Here is a 12,448-nt window from a genome sequence, read left to right on the forward strand (position 1 = left end):
TATTGCACCTGTGCGAAACCGGGTCGGGTCGCTTGTAAATAATAAATAGCTGTGTCAGGCTTTTCTCCCGAAATAATTTCGGAATAAAAGTATCAATCCAAGGTACAATCAGCAACACATCAACCTCCCCAAATAGTAGTTTTAGCGTGATTGAATAACGAACATCCACATACCCACATCCTAACTTTCACATCCTTACATATGATAAAAATAAATCGCGTCTATCTGTACGTATAAACGCGATAAACTCTTAAACTACCCGACGGTTACGTTAATTTTTTACGGTTCTCACCAATAGATATTCTAAGTAAAGTTTAGGTGTAGTTTATTATGCTATAGCGAAGTCAAAGCCAGGGCGGGCCGCTAGTGAAGGAAATAAGAACACGCATTAGATCAAACACCGAAAGAATAAATAAAACCTTCTTGACAAACCGAAACGACACAGTAAAGGTTTGCTGTTTGCTACGTTACCTGCTTAAGGGAAATACGTACTCGATTCGTACCTATAAATCAGTAGTTTTTGATATCATAGTAGCAATACACAATGATAGTTTTATTACTAGTGTCTTTAATAGCAATTATCATCTACTGGAAATATCGCAGGGATCGGAAGCACCTGTACGAGTTGTCCAATATCCTTGCTGGACCTGGATGTGTGCCTGTTTTAGGCCACTCTCATTGGTTCATTGGTAGTCCTGAAAGTAAGAGTTTATTTAGAATATCTATTAAGGCAGATTCCTTTAACGGTGTAATTAAAAGTTATTGTTTTATTATTAAAACTAGCGACCCGACCCGGTTTTGCTCGGGTAAAATCAAAATAAATTATATACCTAATATACTCAGGAATAATAATCTATTGGTGAAAGTATAAAAATCTATTCGGTAGTTTTTGGGTTTATTGCGAACAGACAGACGCGGAAGAGGCCTTTATTTCATAATATTTAAGGATTTAAGTACTTGTTTATTTTTCTGTCCCTCATTTTATCTATTGCAACACATAGGCATATCCCATCATTATCGTTACATATTAAAAATGCCGCGTCTGTCTATCTGTTCGCGATAAACTCAAAAACTACAGCACGGCTTTTCATGCAGTTCTCACCAATAAATAGAGTAATTCCTGAAGAAGGCTTAAATGTATAATTTCTTGCGTTTTTACCCAATTGCTAGTAAAATATGTAATGACACCGGTTTCCATTAAGTATTAATTATCAGGATTAATATTTTATCTTTTCAGGAATTTTAAAAAATATCGACACACTGTCACAACTAGGTGAACAGTGTCCAGGAGGAGTTTGCAAAGTCTGGATCGGACCATCATTGTACATTTGTTAGTTTACGTTTGCTATACATATATAAGTACCCTTTACCTTCATCTTTTGTGAAAACTTTTTTCCTAAAAGGAACAGAGTATAGAGTGTTTTCACATTTATATATTACTAATATTAACCAAGCAACAACAGGGGTCAGAACTTATTTTGATTTTTTCTTTTCACCAGAATCTTCCTTGCACGTATTCTCAATATTCAAAATTTTTTTAGTGCTATACTTACTACAAATTAGGAAATTTGTTACCATTCCAGTGGTTACCAATCCGGAAGATGTACAGATAGTTCTAGATAACTGTTTGGAAAAGGACCACGCATACAAATTTTTGCAAGCATGGCTGGGAAATGGATTGTTTGTTGCTCCAGGTGAGAGTTAAAAACTTAAATTGGACAAAAATAGATCAATTCAGTTTATTTCATACTAACGGCCCGTCCTGGCTTCGTTCTGGTAAAACCGTAATAATATACACTTAAACATTTCTCTTGAATCACTCTATCTATTTAAAAAACCCGCATCAAAATCCGTTGCGTAGTTTAAAAGATCTAAGCATATATATATAGGGACGGACAGACAGCGGGAAGGAACTTTGTATTATATATGCACTATGTAGTGACAAATACGTTGTGTCGAAAATGTCATGAATAAAATAAAAATACAGATTGAACAATATAAGAAGACAGGTACAATTTTAAATCATTATTAGATTAACATTTATATGTACAATACCTAAACAATAATTAAATTCACATACATAATCTATACATTAAATAAATGCCACATGGTAGTAACTATTTAAATAACTTAACAATTTCAGTGGATTTGTGGAAATCTCACCGGCGAGTGATCCTCCCCATATTTCAAAATCGTTTGATTGAAGATTTCATTGAAGTCTTCGGAGAGCAGGGTTCGATTCTCGTGAAGCGACTTGAGAATGAAGTGGGGAAACCGGAGTTTGATGTATTCAAATATATAACGTCCTGTATGCTGGATATTGTATTTGGTGAGTACATGAATTGCTTTTTTTTCCCAAATCTACCTATAGTATTTTACCGTTGTGTGTAAATGTACTTTAATGTATTCATAATGTAATCTAGCTTTGGCCTGTAGCTTCGGTGAAATTATACGCTACTTCATTCATACATTTCACTTCTTACTATCGAGTCGATTCGAAGTGAGACGCAGCGAACCAATCACATTGTGATGTGGATGTCGTTTCATGTGTCATGGCGCATTGTGATTGGTTAGCGTTAGGTTAGCGTTAGCATCGACTCGATGTTGTATTTACTTTTGTTGTTTACACGGATACTCATTTAAATATTACTAAATGGTGAAAATGTGTTTATCTTATATATTATAAATATTTCAGAGACAGCAATGGGCGAGCGTATGGACGTCCAACACAACCCGGACACACGGTACATGTGCGCGCGCAACGCCGTCATGTCCATTATCAACATGAGACTCTTCAAGCCCTGGATGCAACCAGACGCTCTTTTCAATCTGACTAAACAATCCAAAATACAGAAAGACAATATCGACATAACACATAAATTTACAGATGAGGTGTGTATTTCATTTAAAAGTATTTATTTATTTATTTACATTTTAAAGATATATACAATACATATATGTGTGCTGTCCTGCTTCTTGCGGTAATTAACAGGTGTTATTTCCTTGTGTAATCGATATAAAATATATTTGGTCTTATATTTTGATGACTTACAAGTTTGATTTATTTTTACAGCTAAAAGAGACAATTAACTCGAGTATAAATAAATTTATTTATATATAAATTTATACAAATTTCTTGAGAAAAAAGGCAGACGGATATAGGTACAATAAATTGATATTGCAATTTTGGTTTTGAGGTATCCTTTTCAGGTAACCTACACGTAACCCCAAAATGATGATAAATTATAATAATAACAATATTATGATATAATAATATGATGAATATGAAAAACTTTTAAAAAAATAACAATAATGAATGAAATTTAATGAGTTTTGACATTGACTACCACATATAGTATTTGTGAGTACTTATTACTTGAATGTAACATGACCTCATGTTCTAAATCTAGATAGATCTATCTAGAGTTAGATATGAGGTCATGTTATATACAAATAGCCGGCGGTCCACTTGAACATAACTTCGCTACATGTTCAGGCTGTTCTTTGGTTTTGTGTACAAAGTAAGTTTGTAAGCATATAGTACGTACCTAAGGTAGGTAAAGACTCGACGTAGGTTTACATGGATCGTGCATAGCTCGCGTCGCACATCATTAACACGTCACGTCATAACCTAATAATGAAAAGATAACACATCTTCAATTGAAACGTTGAGTTTCAATTCAATGATCGTACCTATTTCATGTATTTCAGGTAGTCATGAGGAAAAGGAAAGATCATGAAAATGGCAAAATTAATGAAGGCAAGTAAAATTAATCTGTTTTTGATAAAATATGTTATCAAGTTTCGTTTCATTGCTTAGGTATCCTATTTGATTTAAGTATAACTAGTTGTTCGCCACGAACTTAGACCTCGCGAACACAATAAATGTTGGTGAGTTTTTACAAAGATGTGAATATTTCAAATACGACTTAACGGAGTTTGATGCCACGGACTTAAAAATTATTTTGACAGATCCTGCATATCTTTTAAATTTCATCAAAATCGGACCAACGGTTTGAAAGTTATCGCGTTACAAACATACATACATACAAAAAAAATATTTTTGCCCGAAGTAGAATTGTAGACTTCGCTCGCTTGATCAATTAATTCGTGCGCGTTTCGGTGGCACCACTCCCCGGTGCAGGAATGGCCACTTTAGTGCTTAATTATATTGTGTACTAACATAATATAAGCAGTACTGACAAAATGAGTCCATGTTACTTAAAAATAAATAATTTCCTTCATTCATTAATCCAGGATTTGTCCGTGTTTATTTCTAAATCAATAAATCTTTGTTCAACGACTTCTAGGACGCAAAGATCTACTAGAACTGCTCCTAACAAGAGACATGAAGTTGACCAATGAAGAGTTACGGGAGCACATTGACTCCATCACGATCGCTGGTAACGACACGACGGCGCTCGTCGTGTCGTACGCTCTGCAGCTGCTGGGCCACCATCAGGCAGAACAGGAACTCGTTCATAAAGAGTGAGATTACATTAGATAACATTTATAAAACAACATTACAGAATCAGTGAGACAGTGAGTCAAAAGTATTCCCTCGCTCTCCCGATCTACTATGACGTAAAAAACCGGTCAAGTGCGAGTTAGATTCGCGAGCGTACGCATTCATTTTGTACGAAACTAATTACAAATATAACTTTTTTCTGTTACCATTTTTAATTTTTTTTCCTATATCATCATGTAAGGTAATAATCATGAAATTTGGCAAAAAATTGGTTTTTGCCAAATTTCATGATTCTTGGTCTACGAGAAGTACCCTTGAAGTACTATTGTTACCCTATAGGTTTGATTCCCTTGTGAAATCGCAAACTATCGCAAAATATGCGACATAAACGGTCATATTTGAACGCGATAACGTATAAGTTTGATTTTTTCCCAGCTGGAAGAGTCCGTAGACCTGGGCGTGGACCTTTAGTATAAATTTCAACTTGATACCTTTACGCGTTCCTGAGAAAAAGGATCTTGACAGAGGGACAGACGGACAGACACAAACGGACAAAAAAGTGATCGTATAAGAGTTCCGTGTTTACCTTTTGACGTACGTAACCCTAAAAAGTGTCTAATTTAGGAGAGACCGCTTTCCGACTTTCTTCTTCCTGCGTTCTCCGCATCACACGATCTTCGTTATCTTTTACTATTAGAACATTGGCTCGTGCCTCATGCCCATATCCATACTTTCGGACTTTGAATCCATGAAAAGGGTTTCTGGGTAAGAAAATTTTATTTACAAGATCATTAATGGAATTGGTATTTATCTAATTTTCAGATTACAAAACATTTTTGGGGATTCTTCGAGACAACCAAATAAAGAGGACTTGATGAAGATGGAATACTTAGAGAGAGTGATCAAGGAGACCATGCGGCTATTTACGGTGGTGCCTCTGATAGCTAGGCGAACTCAGAAGGAAGTCAAACTATGTAAGTTTTGTCGTTTTTCAAAAGAATCTCCAAACAGTCAATAAGAATTTTACGTAATAACCGCAACCTTAAGCCATGAGGAATACGACTACAGCAGAAGTAGGTACTCAGTGAACTAAAAATGTTTAGATAGCTAAGTCGTTAACTATGCACGCTGGATGTTGGCTAGCCCGTCTATTAGCATAGGTCGGGCCACCAGCGATCTTTGGCATTAGAAAATTGTGTCTGCCCTTTGTACAGACAGGGGTGTATTCCTATACACTAAATAATAGAGAGACCTAATATATCTGACGCAGAGCACCATTACTTGCCTAGTGTAACCAACCATAGACCATTATACGTGTAAAAGTTGAACTAGGACTAAAAGGTCTCATTAGTTTAACCGTAAACTGGTTGTTATACTGAGGAGCGGATGTTTTCAGCGTCACTGTCAGTGCCTGCGGGCGTGGGGTGCGCGGTAGTGCCGCGGGCGCTGCACCGCTCGGCGCGGCTGTGGGGCGCCGACGCCGGCCGCTTCAACCCCGACCGTTTCCGACCGGAACACTCCGCTCGCAGGCACCCCTGCGCCTTCATACCCTTTAGCTACGGCGCCAGGAACTGTATTGGTACCTTTATTTATATTACTTGTCACCAAATCTTTCATCCCGACAGTGAGGAACCAAACAAAACAGACCAAACGGGGCATTAATGGACGGTGGGCTTACATCCAATATTCACGTTAATATTTATTTAAACTCAAATAAATTAAAGTAGAGTAGCGGTAAAGTAGTAGTAGGTAAGTAATGGAGTAACAATATAAACTTATGGAGTAACAATATGAACACTATTCTTAATCATTCTCATGAATTCTTGCACATTAATAAAGCCGTCGAAGTCTTTATCAGCGTCGTCTATCATCTCTTCGATCTCCTCATCAGTGAGATACGTACCGAGTATTTCAGTCACTTTTTTAATATTTTCAAAACTAATCAATCCATTGTCATCCATGTCGAACAATCTGAAACTTTTCATGATGTCACCATCGGTATCCAGGGACATAACCTTTCTCATGATTGCGGTCTGAAAGTTTTCGAAGCTCAATTTTCCGGTGTAGCCTTTATCGACAGCGTTAATCATCATTTGCAACTCTTCTTTAGTGGGTTGATAGCCTAGCGCTTTTATGACCACGCGAAAATCATCGGCTACTATTTTTCCTTCACCTAGATGATCGAGGGAATTAAATGCTTCGCGCAAATCGTTTTCTTGTTCCAATGTGAGGACTAGTCTCGCGCAAACAGTTTTCTCCTTTTCCTCTTCTGGTGGAGGTTCTACTTCAATCTCGGGTTCACCCAAGCTATCACCGGGATTCATTTTCTAAAACTCTTAACTTGATGCCAAATTCAACAGCTGAGAATTATTCTTATTTGCTTTGTCATCTAATGACAGAGTATTCAAATTTTTAAGCGTATTCCAAAAAGCATCGAAGGCTTTTAAGGTAGTACATTTTGACTTATTCCGACAAAAATAATATAAAAACATTACAATGAATGTACTTATGTTGTGGCGTCAGTAAAATTATCAAAATATAAGTCATAGAAAATGAATTAAAAAAACATTTATGAATGCAACAGAGTTCTGTAGAGAAATTATAAAATCATGTAATCACAATTCGATCGTGTAAAAACCATGGAATTAGTAGGTAGAAGTACTTACTAAATCCATGGTAAAAACTTATAAATCACCATGTGCAGGTCGCCATTTCGGAATGCTGGTGATGAAGAGTATTCTGGCCAACGTCCTGAGGTCGTACAAAGTGAAGTCCTCTGCTTGCGGCAAACTCAAAATTGAAATCCTCCTTTTTCCAGTTTCGGGACATTTAATTACTTTAGAAAAACGTGAAATGAGAACGTAAATTGTAAAAAGATAAATAAATAACTCCTAAAATAAAATTATCAAACGAAACTTGTATTTTTCTTTGAATGTACTCGTTGTTACAGCATGCCACATTATGACTTCTAGATAGTACCCCGTCACAGAATTGTAAAAAAATACATTTCTCAAAAGATCTAGACAATGGATTGATTAGTTTTGAAAATATGAAAAAAGTGACTGAAATACTCGGTACGTATCTCACTGATGAGGAGATCGACGAGATGATAGACGACGCTGATAAAGACTTCGACGGCTTTATTAATGTGCAAGAATTCATGAGAATGATTAAGAATAGTGTTCATATTGTTACTCCACAAGTTTAGTGTTGTAACTTTACTTACCTACTACTACTTTACCGCTACTCTACTTTAATTTATTTGAGTTTAAATAAATATTAACGTAAATATTGGATATACTCGTAAAGAAATATGAAGGCATAGGGGTGCTTGCGAGCGGAGTATTCCGGTCGGAAGCGGTCGGGGTTGAAGCGGTCGGGGTTGAAGCCGGCGTCGGCGCCCCACAGCCGCGCCAAGCGGTGCAGGGCGCGCGGCACTACCGCGCACCCCACGCCCGCAGGCACTGACAGTGACGCTGAAAACATCCGCTCCTCAGTATAACAACCAGTTTACGGTTAAACTAATGATACCTTTTAGTCCTAGTTCAACTTTTACACGTATCTATGGTTGTTTACACTAGGCAAGTAATGGTGCTCTGCTCTCTATTCCTATACACCCCTGTCTGTACAAAGGGCAGACACAATTTTCTAATGCCAAAGATCGCTGGTGGCCCGACCTATGCTAATAGACGGGCTAGCCAACATCCAGCGTGCATAGTTAACGACTTAGCTATCTAAACATTTTTAATTCACTGAGTACCTACTTCTGCTGTAGTCGTATTCCTCATGGCTTAAGGTTGCGGTTATTACGTAAAATTCTTATTGACTGTTTGGAGATTCTTTGGAAAAATGACAAAACTTACATAGCTTGACTTCCTTCTGAGTTCGCCTAGCTATCAGAGGCACCACCGTGAATAGCCGCATGGTCTCCTTGATCACTCTCTCTAAGTATTCCATCTTCATCAAGTCCTCTTTATTTGGTTGTCTCGAAGAATCCCCAAAAATGTTTTGTAATCTGAAAATTAGATAAATACAAATTCCGTTAATGATCTTGAAAAAATTTTTTTTTACCCAGTAAACCCTTTTCATGGATTCAAAGTTCGAAAATATGGATACGGGCATGAGGCACGAGCATTAGCTCGTTTTCTTAGGTCTTTAGGAAGTATCAAACTGTCGCATTTTGTTTATTCAATCTATTGTGCAAACATTAATTTTCTAAAATAATTGAAAAAAAAGTGATTTTACTACCGGCCGTCTAGCTGACGACAATCCTCTTTGGGACTTTTCAGGACTTTTTATAACGTCGTCTCATACGTCATCCATGGGAGTAATCCCATTCTAGCTAATAGCTAAAAAGTCCACAAAAGTGTCAGAAGTTTAAGGGCGCTTATCAAGTTTATTTCGAACATAGTTTTGCTTACCTACGCCTTAGTTCCTCGGTGAGCAAGATACTTTAAAATAGCTTTGCTCTGGTAATTTATTTATTCTGTTATGTTTTTTTTTTTCGATAAAACCGGAACTAGAATTATTTTCTTGTTACTATGTCCATTGGATCGTTTAGGAAAGCGAATGTAGAACTCAGCCACTCATTTCTTTTTTTAAAATACAGAATAATTTTTAGCTAAGTATTACAATTGTGTCACTGTGACGCCATCCGCATACATTTCAAAAATCCAACAAGACATGATATCTTCTGAAGCTCCTAGGACGTCAGTTTTATGTTAAACCAGTAATTGACAAAATTATACACCTTTATCAAAGGTTTGACCAGATGAATCGTGAAGATAAATTGATATAGAAATCAATGAATTTACATATCTGTCATACTAAATACATAGAGCCAAGAAAAATAAACATCGTTCATAAATACTAGAAATATTATCTCATATGCTTATCTGCTATATAAGTTTCTTATCTCATGTTAGTCACAAAATAATGGAATATAAGCTTGTTTGATATTGTCACAGATAAGCCGTTAGCTATACATATCTGATAAAACCTTTGAGGTTTGTATCGTTGTTATCATCGTAGATTAACAGCCATGTGTAGATACCGCGGTTACAGCATTTCCGAGATTTTATTAATAGACTAGCTTTTGCCCGCGGCTTCGCCCGCGTTATTTTCATAGGAAAATCTCGGTCATTCTTTTATTACGTAATAATAGAATGACATATATATGTTTAATGACATATATAAACATATATGATTGAAATTCGTATTTTTTCTCATCTTTAGTTCAATTTCCGGTTTCCCGCTACATGTCTCGTCCCGCAACTTGTCCAATCCCGCTTCCTTTCATATTAGGATCCCGTACCGTTTCATACACATTGTCCCATCAAGTTTTTGCCTCGCTCATTTTCCACTACGTATCTCCGTCCCATTTCTCGTTACGTCTCTCACTCCCGCTTTCTACAACGTATGCCGTCCTATTTTCCACGACGTATTACGTCCCCTTTTTTTATTAACCACAAACGTAAATCAAACATTTTACGGATCTCTCTTCAAAAATAATGAAGTTTCATATACATTTTCACCCCTACATCTAGAGATGGAATTTTCAAAAATAGCTAAAGCATTATTACATTTTCTTCTTCTTTTTCATACCTAACATTTCAAGTTATTTACACTTCAAAAATGTTGAAGAAGAAAAATCATGAAGAGAATGTTTACCAAATAGCTTTTTATCTTGTATTTAAATTCAAATTCATTTATTTCGTAAACATCAGTACAGTACAGTAGATGGTATACAAGAACGGTTTTCTCTTAAAGTCCCATACAATTTTTCACCCCCTTTTGAAGGGGTTGAGGGTAAATTTTCATAAAAATCCGAAACACATATTCATTTATTTGTTGTAAACAAATAAAAACCAAATTTTCAGGTCACTAACTTCAACGGTGTAGGACTTACATATAAAAGTTTATAACCCCTTTCACCCCCTTCGGAATATATTAGATGACAATGAAATCCTACTAATATTATAAATGCGAAAGGTTTGTGAGGATATAGGTATGTATGTATATGTATGAAATCTACTGGATGGATTGTTATGAAATTTGGTACACGAGTAGATCATAACCAAGAAAGATTACTGTAAAATATCGAATTCTTAATTCATAAAAAAGATAAAGCATACTATCGCACTTTAATTAATGGCTAAATGTGGCGCTAATCTGGACTCCTGGACCCACTGAAAAATTTATTCCTCGCGAAAGTTAGGTTCTTCGGTTAGAAAAAAAAATGTTATTGCCAATATTTTATTTCTCTTCATGCAAAAATCTGTATATCGTCCAATGTACATCGACATTTTTGTACTCTAATTTACCATGACATATGTTGATATTTGTAGTACACATTTTACGCTTAGTAGAATAATGAGTAAAAATATACAACGCAGCTAGGCTTTCGAAAGTAATTTAAATATGAAAAGACACCCGCGATAAAATCACAACAGGGGTACCTACCACCGGTCAACCTTGAGCCCAGCAGTGCGTCGCGTCGCGGCGTGAGGGGGTCTGCATTATAACAGTATACAAAAGGACTCATAGCTATTATTGTACTACATTATGAATACAGCATAAAAACATGACCTCATAATGTTTAATTTGCGCAGTTATTTACTTCATCAACGGTTTTGTTACCGTTTTAACACCACTCATCTCTTATGTAACTAGTCTCTTCTTACTAGGTCTATACCCTGGGGTTTATAAAGAAAGAGAAAATCACAATACAATTATATATTATATTATATTATATATTAAATTTACTAGCGTATTTTGAGTTGTATGATTTGCAAATTGAATATATATATTTTAAAATTACATTAAATACATATTATGTCAGCGCGGGGACCTTTCTAAATCTATGTATCACGTCAGATGTCACGTGTCAGAAATGTGGACATGTTTCCAGTGGCGTAACTATCCTACTAGGTGCCGTGCATCGGGGCCATCAAGTTCCTGGGGCCCGGGGACTTTGCGCATTGACTTTATAAGTATATTCTCTCTCTCTCTCATCTGCATTACCCGATGCTCTCCTCAACCGCAAAGCGTCGAAACCCAGGACCTGATTTCTACTTTTTCTCCACACGACCTTCATTATTCGTAGTAGTTAAACCATTGGCAAGCATATCTTTCTTGATAACACAAAGTATCTGCTCTTTTTATTGCGTACAAATTTAAAAGATAGATTTACAAGATATAGTTACTGACTCACTGATTGGGATCTCAAGACAGAGTCGAAACTCTTGAATGAATATTATAATTTGAATTTATATTGCGTTAAAAAGGAATATTAGATACCACACTCCTAAGGGAGTGAAATAAGTAAAAACCGAAATTCACACAGACTAAAGCTAGTCAACGTTTCATTTGGGTTGGGCCTCCCGATAGTTTTTGAATCAGGGCCAGAAATACTAGCTACGTCACTTACCTATGTTGCAACGGATATTCTGAAATCATACTAAACGCATCTATCATGGATGATGCTGCACGTAACAGTCTGTAATTTTCAAATTAGACCTACGTGATTCACAAAATGGCGGTAAGAATCGTAACTTTCGCTAGTTCTCGTCTTAGTGGGCGATTTCTACAGTTGGGTATGATTTGGACCACGACTTTATTGGCAATAAATTTCCACAAACTAGTAAATCGAGATTACCGTTTTATCGACACTTAATTCTGTAGACTATAGGGAGATATATTATGTTGCCGTGTAAGTGGGACCAGTTAATTGAGTTGGAATACATAACTCTAATTATCATCTTAAAATAGTTTCATTTTTCGTTCCACCAAAACCTTGGCCCTACTTTTTATTTTTTGTTGATCATAAATTGAATTATAATTGTGTTGTATACATATATATAGTAGTATATAGTATTCTTTTTTGCATTTCAAACTAACACACTATAACGAAAGTACAAATAAACTTAGATTATTACCCTGACGGAAACAGTACCACCGAAGTAGTAAGTATATCCATGC

The 12,448-nt window shown here is 36.1% G+C and overlaps 2 protein-coding genes across 4 annotated transcripts; one reads left to right on the plus strand and one right to left on the minus strand.

The window, feature by feature from the left end:
* Positions 1-267: 267 nt before the first annotated feature.
* LOC128675320 (cytochrome P450 4c3-like) lies at positions 268-7,768 on the plus strand. Of its 3 annotated transcripts, XM_053754640.2 has the most exons (10): positions 271-701; positions 1,238-1,330; positions 1,584-1,694; positions 2,144-2,329; positions 2,696-2,892; positions 3,712-3,760; positions 4,311-4,488; positions 5,291-5,442; positions 5,865-6,047; positions 7,173-7,768. In XM_053754640.2, the coding sequence occupies exons 1-10, from the start codon at positions 545-547 to the stop codon at positions 7,331-7,333; spliced, it is 1,467 nt and encodes a 488-aa protein (XP_053610615.1). In that variant the 5' UTR covers positions 271-544; the 3' UTR covers positions 7,334-7,768. The 3 variants fall into 3 exon arrangements, with proteins under 3 accessions (XP_053610617.1, XP_053610616.1, XP_053610615.1); XM_053754641.2 differs by lacking the exon at positions 1,238-1,330 and having other exon boundaries at positions 270-701; XM_053754642.2 differs by lacking the exons at positions 1,238-1,330; positions 1,584-1,694 and having other exon boundaries at positions 268-701.
* On the minus strand, positions 6,244-6,792 carry LOC135309845 (uncharacterized). The gene has a single exon (XM_064436357.1). The coding sequence runs from the start codon at positions 6,790-6,792 to the stop codon at positions 6,244-6,246; it is 549 nt and encodes a 182-aa protein (XP_064292427.1).
* Positions 7,769-12,448: the final 4,680 nt, after the last annotated feature.

Source organism: Plodia interpunctella, chromosome 14 (genome assembly GCF_027563975.2).
Source record: "Plodia interpunctella isolate USDA-ARS_2022_Savannah chromosome 14, ilPloInte3.2, whole genome shotgun sequence".
NCBI lineage: Eukaryota > Metazoa > Arthropoda > Insecta > Lepidoptera > Pyralidae > Plodia > Plodia interpunctella.